Source organism: Tasmannia lanceolata, unplaced genomic scaffold (genome assembly GCF_043159265.1).
Source record: "Tasmannia lanceolata isolate RefF3 unplaced genomic scaffold, GAP_Taslan_0.1 ptg000012l, whole genome shotgun sequence".
Classification (NCBI taxonomy): Eukaryota; Viridiplantae; Streptophyta; class Magnoliopsida; order Canellales; family Winteraceae; genus Tasmannia; species Tasmannia lanceolata.
The window spans coordinates 5,501,140-5,517,490 of NW_027518689.1; the positions used below are offsets into that span (position 1 = coordinate 5,501,140).

Sequence of the window (16,351 nt, forward strand, 5' to 3'; positions counted from 1 at the left end):
CCACCTTCTTTTCAAAGAAGAAGATTTGACGTAGGGGGGTCAAATAAATCGTATAATGACACAGGGGTCTAGCTATAGCGAAAATGACATAAGGGGGTCAAAATTTGGTTTTCAAAATTTTCAATGACGAGAATGCCCTTGTGGCAGAAATAGGTGATATGACTTAAAAGTATTTCAGTTTCCCTCTCTTTCTCTTCCCTCTTCTCTCTTCCCTCTTCTCTCCTCCCGTCTGTGTTATTTTTTTTTCCGTCCTCTTCTCCGGCGATCTCTACGGCTCTGTTTGGTTCGTGAATCTCGGCGGGAAGGGGAAGGGGAAGTGAAAGGGGATTTGTGCAGAATGGCAATGAAAGGACCTTATGGGAGTGGGGTTTTGAAAAACGTTTGGTTGTAGGGATGCTTACTAGGATTTTGTTGGAACTAAATTCTCAAATGCCATTTGATTACAAGAATTTAGCGGAAGATATGCGACGAAGCAGTGCGTGGAGCCTCATCCGTCGTTTGAGAAGGCCATTCCTGTTGAAATTGTAATACAGAAACTCGGTTTTGGGGGTTTGCCATTCGGTTCTCATTGGAGAGCCACGTGGGCCGACCGTATCCCGACATTGTTGTGGGTGTTTTGACCATCGGGTTTGAAAAACACAACCAAACGACGTGCCGGCATCTAAAATTCCCACGAAATTCTAATGAGATGCTTGATTTTTGACAACCAAACAGAGCCGTAGGCAATCTCTCCGGCGATCTCGACGAAGGTGAAGCACGTATGAAACCTGGAAAACAGTAAACCCTACCTGGTCTCAGTTTATTTTTCATGATTTGTCTTCGGTGTGAGTACGAAGTAGAGATGTAGTTTGTAGTCAGTTGAGAAATTTGTATTCTCACCTGTCATAGTAGAGATGTAGATGTAGTTTGTAGTCTCACCTCTCATACTAAAAGCTTTTGAACTACATTTATGCTTTTGAACTTTCCATGAATAAAAGCTTTCTTAACATCCATTTATTTTGAGCAACAAATTGTTGAAAAGATAAACATTAAAGAAATTGATGCTTTAACAATAGGAGTTGAGTGTATATTTAGAGAAAAAATAAATCATTTGTGGCAAACACACCGTTCTTACAGTTGGGGTACATGTTTCCAGATGGCATTCTTATACAATCACATATCTTTCTCCGTTGCCTTCACCCCCTTGTTATCTTTCATATTATTTTCTTTACTATCTGAAAGAAATAATTTGCAAAGATTTTATTTAAGAGAAATGTGGCAGTGTGATATGATAATACGCAAAGGGTGGTTGTGCTCCATAAGATATTGCTATTATTAGTATTTCAAAACTCATGCTATCCCATTTAGCTTTGGTGTTAAATGTGAAAGTGCTTGCGAAAAGAAGACAGACATGAGTTTGAAGAGTGTAGGGATTGAATTTTTGAGGGCCCATAATCCCTTCTCTAATACCATGCATAGCTCCCCTCTATTGCCCTTGAGAAGCCCCCCTTAGGTACTAATAACCCCTTCTTTGTAGCTGAAAACCCATGCCTTTCAACTTGAGCACCATCTTTGGATTTGCTGCACCCTCCAAGGGTACTTCTCCTACCCCATTTGAGGGCCCATAATCCCTTCTCTAATACCATCCATAGGTCCCCTCTATTGGCCTTGAGAAGCCCCCCATAGGTACTAATAACCCCTACTTTGTAGCTGAAAACCCATGACTTTCAACTTGACGACCATCTTCTGGATTTGATGGACCCTCCAAGGGTAGTTCTTCTACCCCATTTGAGGGCCCATAATCCCTTCTCTAATACCATGCATAGCTCCCCTCTATTGCCCTTGAGAAGCCCCCCTTAGGTACTAATAACCCCTTTTTTGTAGCTGAAAACCCATGACTTTCAACTTTACAACCATCTTCTGGATTTGATGGACCCTCCAAGGGTACTTCTTCTACCCCATTTGAGGGCCCATAATCCCTTCTCTAATACCATGCATAGCTCCCCTCTATTGCCCTTGAGAAGCCCCCCTTAGGTACTAATAACCTAATAACCCCCTTTTTTGTAGCTGAAAACCCATGACTTTCAACTTCAGGACTTTCTTCTGGATTTGATGGACCCTCCAAGGGTACTTCTTCTACCCCATTTGAGTGCCCATAATCCCTTCTCTAATACCATGCATAGCTCCCCTCGGTTGCCCTTGAGAAGCCCCCCTTAGGTACTAATAACCCCTTCGTTGTAGCTGAAAACCCATGCCTTTCACCTTGAGGACCTTCTTCTGGATTTGATGGACCCTCTGAGGGTACTTCTCCTACCCCATTTGAGTGCCCATAATCCCTTCTCTAATACCATCCATAGGTCCCCTCTATTGCCCTTGAGAAGCCCCCCTTACGTACTAATAACCCCTTTTTTGTAGCTGAAAACCCATGACTTTCATGGACCCCCCAAGGGTACTTCTTCTACCCCATTTGAGGGCCCATAATCCCTTCTCTAATACCATGCATAGCTCCCCTCTATTGCCCTTGAGAAGCCCCCCTTACGTACTAATAACCCCTTTTTTGTAGCTGAAAACCCATGACTTTCAACTTCAGGACTATCTTCTGGATTTGATGGACCCTCCAAGGGTACTTCTTCTACCCCATTTGAGTGCCCATAATCCCTTCTCTAATACCATGCATAGCTCCCCTCGGTTGCCCTTGAGAAGCCCCCCTTAGGTAGTAATAACCCCTTTTTGTAGCTGAAAACCCATGACTTTCAACTTCAGGACTTTCTTCTGGATTTGATGGACCCTCCAAGGGTACTTCTTCTACCCCATTTGAGTGCCCATAATCCCTTCTCTAATAACATGCATAGCTCCCCTCGGTTGCCCTTGAGAAGCCCCCCTTAGGTACTAATAACCCCTTCGTTGTAGCTGAAAACCCATGCCTTTCACCTTGAGGACCTTCTTCTGGATTTGATGGACCCTCTGAGGGTACTTCTCCTACCCCATTTGAGTGCTCATAATCCCTTCTCTAATACCATCCATAGGTCCCCTCTATTGCCCTTGAGAAGCCCCCCTTACGTACTAATATCCCCTTTTTTGTAGCTGAAAACCCATGACTTTCAACTTCAGGACCATCTTATGGATTTGATGGACCCTCCAAGGGTACTTCTTCTACCCCATTTGAGGGCCCATAATCCCTTCTCTAATACCATGCATAGCTCCCCTCTATTGCCCTTGAGAAGCCCCCCTTAGGTACTAATAACCCCCTTTTTTGTAGCTGAAAACCCATGACTTTCAACTTCAGGACTTTCTTCTGGATTTGATGGACCCTCCAAGGGTACTTCTTCTACCCCATTTGAGTGCCCATAATCCCTTCTCTAATACCATGCATAGCTCCCCTCGGTTGCCCTTGAGAAGCCCCCCTTAGGTACTAATAACCCCTTCTTTGTAGCTGAAAACCCATGCCTTTCACCTTGAGGACCTTCTTCTGGATTTGATGGACCCTCTGAGGGTACTTCTCCTACCCCATTTGAGTGCCCATAATCCCTTCTCTAATACCATCCATAGGTCCCCTCTATTGCCCTTGAGAAGCCCCCCTTACGTACTAATAACCCCTTTTTTGTAGCTGAAAACCCATGACTTTCAACTTCAGGACCATCTTATGGATTTGATGGACCCTCCAAGGGTACTTCTTCTACCCCATTTGAGGGCCCATAATCCCTTCTCTAATACCATGCATAGCTCCCCTCTATTGCCCTTGAGAAGCCCCCCTTAGGTACTAATAACCCCTTCTTTGTAGCTGAAAACCCATGCCTTTCACCTTGAGGACCTTCTTCTGGATTTGATGGACCCTCCGAGGGTACTTCTCCTACCCCATTTGAGGGCCCATAATCCCTTTTGCTGTAATTTAATTAAGAAAATATTATATCCTTGCCAGATGTAACATGTTAAACTAATTTCTCGTAGATTTCGTCTTTAAACTAGATTTCGTACTGTGACCTGTGTACTTGAAATGCAATGTTCACTTATGTTAAATTATTTCCATGCTTCAGTCTGGTATTAAATGTACTGAGAATCAAAATATGTTATCATCTTCTTCTCATGTTTAAGTCTTAACCATATCATATACTCCTTTTGCAGACAAGTTTTCAATCAGGAAGGTGATATTTTCTTCTTTCAACGTGTGCCTCCGAAGGTTTTGCTTATGTCGGCCTCTACTTATTCGCCTTGAGAAGCCCTCTTTACGTACCGCTTCTTATCATATCTTGTCTGCCCTTTGCAGGTCTTCGTAAACTGGCACGCACAATGCTTTCTCTGCTGTTACACTATGATGGCATACTGAAGGATGAAGTTAATTGGGAATATGTTGGTGGGAGTAAGAAATTGTTATTGGTAAGTCCCCGAATGAATCTTAAAGAATTGGAGGCTCTAATCCACAGTCGAATTGGGAGTATTGGAGGAGGGGTGTCACTATCCATCAAATGTCGATATGTTGTTGATCCATATATAAGCACTCTAATCGACGTCGATAGCGATGAAATCTTCCAATCGTTGGTTAAGGTGCTTGAGAAAGATAATTTCAACTCTGTGATGCTATACATAAAAAAAATTGACAATGGCCTAAATTCATCTTATTCTTCAATTCTGCCCACAAATAATGTCATACCTTCTACTTCCTTTTCACCTCGAAATCCCTCTCATAACCTGCCCATACGTTTGACTTCTGTACCACCGATTCCCTCTCAAAATCCCTCTCATAATGCATGCATACCTCCTACTTCCGTTCCACCGATTCCACACCTAAGATATCCATCGGAACGAGTAACTGTCACTCCCGACTCTCGTTTTGAAGTAGACTTAGAAAGAGAATATGAAACAGAATTGGGTAATACAAGCATAGGAGGTGACTCGGCACAATTTAGTTCAAGGTATGTCTTGTACAATTTTATTTATATTGAAGTACTCAATCTACTATCCTAATTTTATATTGTTTAACTGTGTAGGGTACGAGTTGGCCTAAATGAAAACTTCTCGGACGATATGTATGAGAACCCTACCTCCGAAGATATCATTGTCCCCGGGAATGATGCAGATGTGCCGTTGGAGCATATTAACGTTTTGGAGGATGATTTTCATGTCTTCGGTTGTGATTTCGAAGAATTTAGAACTGAAGATGACAATGATGATGATCCTGCAGAGGATGATGATGAGGATGATGACGAGGCTGAGGTTCAGGATGAGGAGGGTGATGAGGCCGCCCATGATCCTGAAAATTATAATGGAAATGAAAATCAGAACGAAGATTCTGGTGAAAATCGTAGGCCAACAGAAGTGGCTCCCCCTACCGCCAATGGTTGGCCATTTCTACCTGCTGGCACAAGTCGGCCACTGGAAGTAGATGACATGTATGTTGGGGCTGATGAGGTAGATGCAGATAATCTTCAGTTCGATGAGTTAACTGTTGGGGCTATGTATCCAAATATGAAGCAGTTCAAGAAGGCCGTTAAGGAGTATGCAATTCGGCAGCGATTCATGTTCAAGAAGTCACGGTCAACTCCCAAGAAGTATGCCGTTGTATGCAAAGAACCAGGTTGCAAGTGGCGTATATCAGGCATTAGCCGTATGACTTATGTGTTAGTGAAGAAGTTTGTGAGCGACCATACGTGTACATCTCACTTAAAGGGCAATGATAATCATCTAGCTACATCCCCATGGGTTGCCGAGACATGCTTACCCCTATTTGACCGTCCAGAAGATGTGGGGACAAGGATCATAAGACAGTACATGAAGTCGCACTGGGGTATAACCATGACCTACCGTAGAGCACACCTTGCGATGAACATCATCCTTGAAATAAAGTGTGGAAATGTGGAGGACTCGTACCGCTTGCTCCCTGCACTGATAGTTGAGATGATGAGAACAAACCCGGGCACCTACATGCGTGTTTTTCGAGCGAGAGATCTACGTCCAGGGGGAGATGATAAATTTGCTCGCTTATTCTGGGCATTTGGTCCCAGCATACGTTCTTTCCAACGAACACTCAGATCGATAGTTTTGGTCGATGGGACGCATCTACGTGGAAAGTATCTTGGAATCTTACTGATCGCAGTTGGGGTAGACGGGAACAACGGCTTAGTTCCATTAGCTTTTGGTGTTGTCGAGACTGAGAACGAAGATAGCTGGTGCTGGTTCCTCTATTTGGTGAAGCGGCACGTATTGCCTGAGGGGATAGGCGCATTGACCCTGTGCTCCGATCGACAAAAGGGGTTGATGCAAGCAGTGCCTAAAGTAATGCCTATTGCAAACCATAGCTACTGCATGCGTCACCTCGCCGCCAATCTGTACACCGACTTCAAAGACCCTTTACTTAAGAAATTGTTCTGGAGAGCTGCTAGGGCTTTGAGAGAGAGTGTTTTCATAGACACAATGGAAAAAATTAAGGCGAGGAATGAAAATGCACACAACTGGATAGCCGCTATTCCGAAGGAAAACTGGGCTAGTTTCTATTTCAAGGGGGAAAGATATGATGTGTTGACCACCAATAGATCGGAGTGTTACAATGCAGTGCTAAAGGATGCCAGAAAATTGCCGATTGCAGCTGTGGTGGAGCTGACTCGTTGCTCCGAATACATACAGAAACGTCAAACGATGGGCCTTCAATGGGAAACAAAGTGCACGCATTATGCAGAAAAACATTTGGGACTGGCCAGGGAACAGGGTCGCGGATATACTGCTTATCGAGTAGGTGTGCACAAATTTGAAGTAAGGTCCCGTGATCATCATGATGTCGTAAACTTGCTGCAACAAACCTGTACATGTCGTGAGTTCCAAACGCTTGGGCTTCCGTGCGGACATGCCATGGCAGCCATTGCCATCACAGATTTTGATGAGTACGATTATTGCCATAAATGGTTTCGTATACAGATGTATCGGGAAACGTACTATGAGGTGCTTCACCCTACAGTAGATCGCACTCAATGGGAACTGCCTCCAGAACCTCTGCAGACTGTATTACCTCCAATAGCGAAAAGACCACCTGGACGGCCGCGAACGAGAAGAACTGACCGCGAATTGCAGAGTGGAGTGCATCGCAAATGTACGATCTGTGGAAAACTAGGCCACAACAAAAGGACTTGCAGAGAACCTCCCATGGAGAGACAACTCCCTGATGAATCTTCCATTGGACCCTCTGCCCCCGTTTTCAATAGGTACATGATACGTAATATATTGAGGTCAATAAGTAGTATAGAACATCCCCGATTCCATACTTATTCGGTGTGGTGGTGGTGTTGTAGGTCGGGTGTACATTGTGCAGCTCCTTTTTTCACGTAATTATTCCGCGGAGAATGCATTGGAGGCTCCAGTTGGATGAAGGAGGAGAAGTGGATTAATTGAAAGTGTGCACAGTAATTAGTTGATGTATATAATAATTTTTTGAGGTATAATGGTGTGCATAGTTGAAGGCTGGCAAGTTTTCTGAGGAGAACCCAATTTTTTGAAGGTGGAATATTCTATTTTTTGGACCCTACTGTAATTAATGGTATACTGTAATTAGTGGTGTGCATAGTTGAAGGCTGCCCAGTTTTATGAGGGAAACCCAATTTTCTGAAGGTGGAATACTCAATTTTTTGTTATACTGTAATTAATGGTATACTGTAATTAGTGGTGTGCATAGTTGAAGGCTGCCCAGTTTTATGAGGGAAATCCAATTTTTTGAAGGTGGAATACTGTATTCTTTGTTATACTGTAATTAATGGTATACTGTAATTACTGGTATACTGTAATTTTTGGAGGGAAACCCTGTTTTCTTAAGGTGGAATGGGTTGTCATAGTTGAAGGCTGCCCAGTTTTCTGAAGCTCGAATGAGTTCTACCTTGCAAGCATTGTTAAAATAAGCTTTTCCCTACTGGTAAGAAAATTCAAGAACTGGAAAATTAAATTGGTGTATATATATGACCTTTTTGTTCATTTTGCAAAAAGTTTGTCATTTTGCAAAAAAGTTTGCAAAAAGCTTTTCCCTGCTGGTAAGAAAGGGCGCAATAAAGTTTGTCATTTTGCAACCTTTATTTATTGACCTTTTTGTTCGTTTCATGGGCATTGATGTCCCAAAAAAATGGAGCATAGAGCTTTACTCCCCCTTAATATATGCATATTATTATGACTTGGGAGCTCAAATATTCTCCCCCTTTTGTCATCACCAAAAAAGGTGGAACAAAAGGAAAGAGAGTAGGTGTGAGCCAATGAAAGTGCGTACAACCACTCAAAGGACATAGCATCCACGACACATCATAACAGTGACAGAATTATATAAAACGGAATACATCCCAAAAAGATCCAACTTACTATCCAAGCAACTACCTAAATATGATCCATACAACCAACTGATAATCCAAACACTATAGAAACATATAGATAAGGCTAATATAAAAAGAAATCTGAACAACACAGGATCCATCATCAGAGAACTAGAGCTATCTACTGTTCCGAAGGAGGCGGTGGGTGATGAGAAGAACTGCCCGGCGCCTGGCCCCACTGACCACTGGAGATGTAGCGATAATAGGCGGCCCACTGGTCATCAAAGTGGGAAGTCATGGTGTGGAAGCGAGTCGAAATCGCAGAGTCGACATGGGTAGACAACTGCTGAAACTGAGAGGCCATGGATCGCTCAATGGCCTCCTGCATGTGAGCCAAATCCTGGCGAGTGCAGAACTGAGATGTATCTCCTAAAGGCTGAGGTGCCGGTGCAGGCTGGTCCTCGGCTTCATAGCCTCCTCCATCGTGAACATCGATGTCAATCGCTGCTTCATTAAGAGCCATGCGGTTAAATGTCGGAACATCAAACGGGGCAGTAGGAGTCATGGTCATCTCTCCATCCAAGGTGATGCCGAAGTGCCGGAAGACACGGGTGAGAATCATGCCATATGGCAAGGAAGATCGGTAGCGTTCAGGGGTCTGAAACATGAAGCGAAACATGATATATGGCAGACAAAGCTGGCGGCCCTCTAGGATGCTGTAGATAATATATGCCTCTAAGGGTCTTACGGCTTCACGCATCCCACCACGAGGTATGAAGATGTGGTACATGAAGTTATGGAGCACGCGCGCAACCGGAATGAGGTCGGCAGATTGTACGGGCATATTAGGGTGGTAGCGCCGTGTTATCCGCCCATAGACAGTGTCATGATCAATATCATCAAGTTCATGCGTCCCATCGTCCGGCCAAAAATAGTGTAAGAGGCCGTCATGGCTAATCCCAAATACTGTGGCAAAAGTCTGATAGGTGAGTTTGATGACAGTTTTCTTCACCTTAGATTCGATTTTGAAGAAGGAAGGGGAAATGGTGAGATTGGCATAGAAGAGACGCACCAATCGAGGGTAAACGGGTTCGTTAATGTGAAGGATGGGTGTCCAATGAAGGGCATCAAATTTGGCCTTTAAATCAAAATTTTCAAGGACAGGGGGATCAATGTACCTACCGGTGAGGACGCGCCTAGTGCCGACGTCGTCCCAGAGTTTCTTCGCCTTATCCCCAGTGAAATAGGACTTGGCCACAACCTCGGCAGCCACAGCCTTGGCCTTGGACTTCTTCCGTGAAGGCCCTTCTTCGTCGGGAACTTCTTCACGAACGTATTCGGGGTCTTCAACTTGGGAGGAGCCTCCGATGTTGAGATTTTTGGTTTTAGGAGGCATAGTGACAGGAAATATGGATGGAGACAAAAGTGATATGTAAAGTAGAAGAGAAATAGCCCTAAAATGGAGGCCAAAAAGAGAAATAGAGAAGGGAAGAAAGAAAAAATGAAAAAGGGGTGAAATGCTAGGGTTTTAGGAAGAAGAGAGGGATTTGGAAGGGAGAAGAGGGTTTTGGAGGAAGATGTAGGGAGAAAATGACGGAACGAAAAAAAAAGTGGACTTACGGTTTCAAGAGAAGTGGTTTAGGTATAGGGAAAGAAGAGAAGAAAAGTGAAGTAAAAAAAAGGAACCGGGTCCAGGGTTATGAAGCTCCTGGGCCGATTCTCGGAGTTCCGAGACACTGTGTCGGAGTTCCGAGAACAAAAAGAAATTTTTTTTTTTCCATTGCCCGAATCTCGGAGTTCCGAGAATTACTCTCGGAACTCCGACAATTTTCGGTTTCTTGTATATGCTACTGGAACGAATCTCGGACTTCCGAGAAATGTTCTCGGAGCTCCGAGAATATACAGGTTTTTTGGATATGCTACTGGAAGGAATCTCGGAGTTCCGAGAAATGTTGTCGGAGCTCCGAGAATATACAGGTTTTTTTTTTAGGCTACTGGAACGAATCTCGGAGTTCCGAGAAATTTTCTCGGAGCTCCGAGAATATACAGGTTTTTTTTTACGCTACTGGAACGAATCTCGGAGTTCCGAGAAAATTTCTCGGAGCTCCGAGAATATACAGGTTTTTTTTTTAGGCTACTGGAACGAATCTCGGAGCTCCGAGAATATACAGGTTTTTTTTTAGGCTACTGGAACGAATCTCGGAGTTCCGAGAAAATTTCTCGGAGCTCCGAGAATAGACAGGTTTTTTTTTTAGGCTACTGGTACGAATCTCGGAGTTCCGAGAAAATTTGTCGGAGCTCCGAGAATAGACGGTTGTTTTCACATTATACTGGACCGAATCTCGGAGTTCCGAGACATTGTCTCGGAATTCCGAGAATCCTTGGAGGTTCCACTTTAGGATCTGCTAACCCATTTATTTTATATTTTTATTTTGTATGAATTGTCTTTTGCTACACAAACTATTGAAATTGTGGCCCATCAAATGGACGTTATGGATCATCCTATGGTGTGGGGTGGAAAGTCCATTTGGAAAGAAGAGGGTGGGTGTTGTAAGAAATTAAGTGTGCAATTTATGAACAACTTTGAGGAAATTTTTTTTTCTTCCCAACAGTTCAACCAACCAAACAAAACCGGAAAAGCACAAAAAACAGGGGTCCCATTGCCAACTATGACGATGAAAATATAAAGTAGAGAGAATAACCACAATTACAAATAAATCATATTTCCATCCAATAGAAATATAAATTCCCCCAAAACTTTATGAACAAATATTTGATGATTTTCAAAGACCTTTACCATATTTCGCAATGAACCCAATGCCACAAACACCATCACTTCACAGAACTTGATTTTTCATTACAAATACATAGTTGTCAGTATGCTGAGATACAAACAAACCCTCCCTCTGTGTCTCTACACCCTGCTTTCTGTCCTACACATATGCGCCCAACAAATAAATGTAGCCCATTTTACCCCATTTTGCTTACAAATACACAGAAAACTTCACTGGAAAGACCATCAATGTCCACCATGTTTACAACATCCATCAGAACTTGAAGAGAGGTTCTTCATTTTTCAGTCATATATCCCCCTTAAGGAAATCACCACAGTCCCCAAACTCTCCGCGCAAGAATCTTTCGCAGAGCTGCAGCCGATAAGCGGGAATGTCAGACTTGCTGAAAGTAAATGGATCATTTGCATACAGATGGTCGATCGCTTTAAGCACGAACAAACCACAGTCGAACCTGCATAACAACAGTTGTATTGAGCGAATCAAAATCATAGCCTAGAAAAATAAACATTTAAATATACTAATATACTGACCCATTGGCCTGTTGTGGGAAATTTTCCATCTGCGCATATTGAAAGTGGTCTATATCACAGCCCCTTTCCTTTAAGTACTCCTTCAACAACACAACCTGCAAGTGGTTAACATTGACAGGTTTAGGAAACAAAAGTGTTATACGTATAGATTTATAAGTAGGAAAACATTAAAGATGCTAACCCACTTACGGTCAATCCTGCTCTTTCCTGGAACTCTATTCCTTTACAGGAATTGCATTCGTGGAAGATTTTGTTGACCATATCGACAATGAGGAGAACCCAATGGTTGTCTTCACATAATGGTAATAGTACCATTTTTACTGCTGCGAGGTGGTGGTTTATAAGTCTACTGTGGAGAGCGTCCTTCGCTGTCCTCCACTTTTCTACCCTCTGGACCTCAGTGACTTCGGTCCCTACTGCAGTAAGAGTTCCCTATAAAAAAAAGGAATTCAATGGGATACTACAGATAAAATCTTATGTAAACCTCAATGTGGGATGATAGAAATAACACTTACATGTACCACCGATGGAACAAAGACAATTCCCCCCATTGTAGGATCTGCTAACCCATCGTCGTTGGAGGACTGCACGTGCTTCCCATATATATCGACAATCTTCAAGGAAGAGAAGTAAATGTCAGATGTACATTATTCCCTACAGTAATGTAGAAATTAATGATAAAAAATGACACTTACAGTGCCAGTCAGGTATTGTCTGACATTCCATAGATGTTGTAGGTCTTCAGCTATTAGGTGTACATCATCCGTTTCCATGAGGATATCACTGCAAAATTGTATTAAATTGTTAGTTAATAATTTTCAATTCTGATCAACTTAAATCATGGTATAATATAATTCACATCTACTTGCCTTTTATCATGCTTTAGAAGTCTCTCTATCAGAGCTGTTCTCCTTCCCTTACGCATCTTCCCGTCATCCCCTTTCTTCTTGGGCGGTGGTTTAGGTATGTTGGGGTCCTCCCCCTGTTTCTTTCCTTCCTTCTGCCTCCTCTTTCGGGTCTTCCCTGAATAGTAGGGGCTTTTTCTGGCTCTCCCAGGTTTCCTACTCCTTCCATCCATCTTCACACCCCTCACAATGCTCCCTAATTCGGAATCCACCATCTCATCCCTTACACCACTCACTTTCATCTCAACTTCAGTAGATGGTGCCTCTTCCTTGGTCACCTCCATTTCGAACAATCGTTGTAAAGGGTTAAGGATCACCCCGTCTGTGGTGCCGAATATTTCTTCATGTGACTTGGGGTTCTGAGCCGATACATCTATTAGGGTGGCGGCTGCATCCATGTCACATCCAAGGTCAGCTAAATCCGTCCAATCTTCGCACAGCTGCGAAGAGAATCGTGCACCTTGAGATGCATTTTCGCCCTTCCTCTCCTCCTCAACCCCCTCCACCTCAACCCCCTCCATTCTTCCCCCAGTCCCTTCATTTGTTCTCCGCATACGCTCCCATCCTTTTTTCAAATCCTCCTCTTTCTTTCTGACATCTTCCTCTCTTTTTCCAACATCTTCCTCTCTTTTTCTTATTTCTTCCCATGCTGCTGTAATCATCTGCCACTGTCTATCAATTACATCTCCCTCTCTCGCCAAAAATTTTATATGCTTCGACTCATCTTCACTACTTCCTTTCTCCATTTCACTTTCTACTCCCAAAACTATCCCCTCGGATTCCAACTGTTCCTTATCGACTTCCATTGTCTCATCAACATCCTAATGTTTAAACATGACAGTCAATGATCAAATTTAAAAAATCAATAAGTAAAATAAAATAACGTACGCAACATAGTCATGCTCGACTGCATTACCTCATCCTGTAGGTACTGTGACTTCTCTAACAGAGATACTTTCAATGTCACCACCACCTGAATTTTTGGAAAACATAGTCAGTTATCAAGATACTAGTATTGATATATACGTTAACAAATTTTTCATATCTCACCTCCGATTTCTTTATCTGCTTCTGCTCCACTAATCGATATGTCTTTGATTCGTTTGCTTTCCAGTCCCATTTAAGGACACGTGGACGAGCAGTTGGATTGGTGGGAATCCAAAATGTGGTATGCTCGTATAACCATACCTGCATACATACGAAACACCATGTTAATCAAACTATAAACAGCACGGTTAGAATATTAAATGTCATGAGTCCAAATTACCTGAATTACCAACGAGCAGCCACCAAGGTACCTGCCACCCTTGCTGACTCTGTCTAGGTAATCTACGAGCCAGTCGTACACTGCCATCGCCCAGTTATAGTTGCCAATGTTTCCTATGTCGTCGATGTAGGGCCAGAAGAGCTCGTCAGCTCGATGTGCGCTTTTTGGGAAAAGGACAGAGGCAAAAAGATGCAGGAGAACATATTTCACTGTCTTCTCTATCGAAACTTTATTGCGTTCTCTAACTAATGCTGTAATTTCATTCTCAATAACCGATGCCTTGACGTTGGCCTCTGGAAATGGCCAGCCAGGCACTTTAGGTTGCGGTTTTGTCCTGTCGAATGACAGAACCCTCACCACGTCCATTCGCTCTCCAGTAAGTGGCAGTCCTAATGCCAATGCCACATCTCTTGGAAGGAAGGGGACATTTATACTCCCTAACGTGAACGTGTTAGTGCCGGGAGTCCACTTATCGTGGATAGCTCTTATGAGAGGCTTGTGCATGATAATGTCCTCCATGCCAAACAGATGTCGGAAAGGAGTCTTTTCTATGGCATGAAAATGGACTGGCTTGAACTTTATCCTGTCCATTGCCGATTTGAAAGAAGCTGGAGAACATCGTGCTGGGACGTATGGAGCCTGCAAAACAAATTACATCGCCAAAATATATGTCGTAAATGAATTAACTTACTATCATTGATACAATTAACAACATACACACTTACATCTGTTCCTCTCTTCTTCACAGCTGCAGTTTTCGTCTCCTCCCCTTCTAAACTCCTTTCTGTCCTTCTTGGAGGCTTTGTTACTTTCACTCTATCACTTTTTCGCATCACCATCTTTCAAGGCTTTGAATGGCTCCTGACCGGATAAAAACTGTATAACAATGAACAACCAAATCAAAATCACCGAGATCAATTCATAACCCAAAAACTCAGTTATATTGACAATCATTAAAAATCTCGTCCTCATCATCTCTAAAATAAATTACCAAGAAAATCAATAAAATCCAACCCATAGCATAAACTCATATTCCCAATCAGTACTATTATGAAGAAAAGCTACCAAGCAAACCAACAATTATTACAATTCTCATACTTACCTGAAAATATGTATCATGTCTGTAACCTCTAAGGTCTGGCTTCTTAGATATGAAGCAAAGCAAAGAAGAAATAAAAGAGCTAACCAATAAGTGCAACCATCAGTGTTCTATATGAATTTTCTGAAAGCACAACAACAAGGACAAACCCCCAAAACAGATTAGGAGGTCTGTTAAAATTCTCATCCACATGGGCATCAGGCGAGTATTAGCTCACATGCATTTAAAAAAAAACTTATAGCATCAGACCTTTTGAGAAACAAAGCAGATAAGCACTAGGTATTGGAATTCAATGACCACCATTGGACCAATAATTTAATAAATGAAATCGAAGATAAAACAAGTGAACCATGACTGCTTCAACAATGAACATGGGTCTCCACATGATATTAAAGAAGGCCCATCAACTATAAACTGTGCCCTCTACATGGTATTGAAGAAGGTGTTTTTGAAAACCCATTTCTCCACTCCACATATTGTAAAAATAAAAGCCTAGCATAAACAAATAGCAGACGACCATTTGCATTTATTTGACTCCGTAGGTGGAAATGTGGTACCTGATATGTACATGAAATGAAATCGCATTTCTCCATCCCAAAAATTAACGTAAAAAATAAAACCTAGCATAAATGCAGAAGAAGGTCCTGAAGTTGAAAATCAACTCTATTTCAGCTACAAAAAAGGGGTTATTAGTACGTAAGGGGGGCTTCTCAAGGGCAACCGAGGGGAGCTATGCATGATATTAGAGAAGGGATTATGGGCACTCAAATGGGGTAGAAGAAGTACCCTTGGAGGGTCCACCAAATCCAGAAGAAAGTCCTGAAGTTGAAAGTCATGGGTTTTCAGCTACAAAAAAGGGGTTATTAGTACCTAAGGGGGGCTTCTCAAGGCCAACAAAGGGGACCTATGGATGGTATTAGAGAAGGGATTATGGGCCCTCAAATGGGGTAGGAGAAGTACCCTCGGAGGGTCCATCAAATCCAGAAGAAGGTCCTCAAGGTGAAAGGCATGGGTTTTCAGCTACAAAGAAGGGGTTATTAGTACCTAAGGGGGGCTTCTCAACGGCAACAGAGGGGACCTATGGATGTGTAGACACCCCATTTTGACCGTACCTTGAGCCTCCCGTGTTTGAGCAAAAATCCAACCAAATCAATCAACTAGGATCCCAAATTTCACCCCAAAGTAGCTTAGGGTCCCAGCTAGGTACCTGCAAAATTTCGTCAAAATCCGAGCGCGTTTGCCTAACAAACGAGTCGAACAAAGTCGTAGTGCAAGTTCGCAAAAAGGGGGGTGAATTTATCTGGTAGGGGGGCGAATTTATCTTGAAACGGTGCGATTTTAAATCAGAATGGGACACGATTCGGTCGTGCGCCCATCAAATTTTCGCGCAACCGCGCGCCAATAAAAACTGGTAGTGCCATTATCAGCCCCATGTTTTCTTATAAAAAGTAAAAAAAATTCGTAGAAAAGCAGATATTTCATTTTCCAGAGAGAAGGGAG

General features: G+C 42.8%; 2 protein-coding genes and 1 long non-coding RNA gene across 3 annotated transcripts; all 3 read right to left on the bottom strand.

Moving 5' to 3' along the window:
• Positions 1–11,091: 11,091 nt before the first annotated feature.
• Positions 11,092–12,107, bottom strand: LOC143887047 (putative ubiquitin-like-specific protease 1B). Its single transcript, XM_077391159.1, has 4 exons — positions 12,096–12,107; positions 11,770–12,012; positions 11,581–11,675; positions 11,092–11,501 (listed from the first exon to the last, which is right to left on the bottom strand). The coding sequence occupies exons 2-4, from the start codon at positions 11,893–11,895 to the stop codon at positions 11,336–11,338; spliced, it is 387 nt and encodes a 128-aa protein (XP_077247274.1). The 5' UTR covers positions 11,896–12,012; positions 12,096–12,107; the 3' UTR covers positions 11,092–11,335.
• Positions 12,108–12,114: 7 nt separating this feature from the next.
• LOC143887048 (uncharacterized) lies at positions 12,115–12,571 on the bottom strand. The gene is made up of 3 exons (XR_013254008.1): positions 12,450–12,571; positions 12,276–12,363; positions 12,115–12,194 (listed from the first exon to the last, which is right to left on the bottom strand). It is a non-coding gene; the product is annotated as an uncharacterized LOC143887048 (long non-coding RNA).
• Positions 12,572–12,641: 70 nt separating this feature from the next.
• On the bottom strand, positions 12,642–15,060 carry LOC143888496 (uncharacterized). Its single transcript, XM_077392957.1, has 7 exons — positions 14,855–15,060; positions 14,478–14,628; positions 13,753–14,391; positions 13,536–13,673; positions 13,402–13,458; positions 12,722–13,306; positions 12,642–12,647 (listed from the first exon to the last, which is right to left on the bottom strand). Exons 2-7 carry the CDS (start codon positions 14,589–14,591, stop codon positions 12,642–12,644), a joined length of 1,539 nt encoding a protein of 512 aa, XP_077249072.1. The 5' UTR covers positions 14,592–14,628; positions 14,855–15,060.
• Between the last annotated feature and the right edge of the window lie 1,291 nt (positions 15,061–16,351).

Excerpts from the sequence above, each read along its gene's own strand:
- LOC143887047 (XM_077391159.1), bottom strand. The coding sequence starts at position 11,895 with ATGGTACTATTACCATTATGTGAAGACAACCATTGGGTTCTCCTCATT. Across the intron at positions 11,676-11,769 it reads AGGAAAGAGCAGGATTGACC|GTTGTGTTGTTGAAGGAGTA; the intron begins GTAAGTGGGTTA and ends AACCACTTGCAG. Across the intron at positions 11,502-11,580 it reads TTCCCACAACAGGCCAATGG|GTTCGACTGTGGTTTGTTCG; the intron begins GTCAGTATATTA and ends GTTGTTATGCAG.
- LOC143888496 (XM_077392957.1), bottom strand. The coding sequence starts at position 14,591 with ATGGTGATGCGAAAAAGTGATAGAGTGAAAGTAACAAAGCCTCCAAGA. Across the intron at positions 14,392-14,477 it reads TGAAGAAGAGAGGAACAGAT|GCTCCATACGTCCCAGCACG; the intron begins GTAAGTGTGTAT and ends TTTGTTTTGCAG. Across the intron at positions 13,307-13,401 it reads CACAGTACCTACAGGATGAG|GATGTTGATGAGACAATGGA; the intron begins GTAATGCAGTCG and ends TTTAAACATTAG.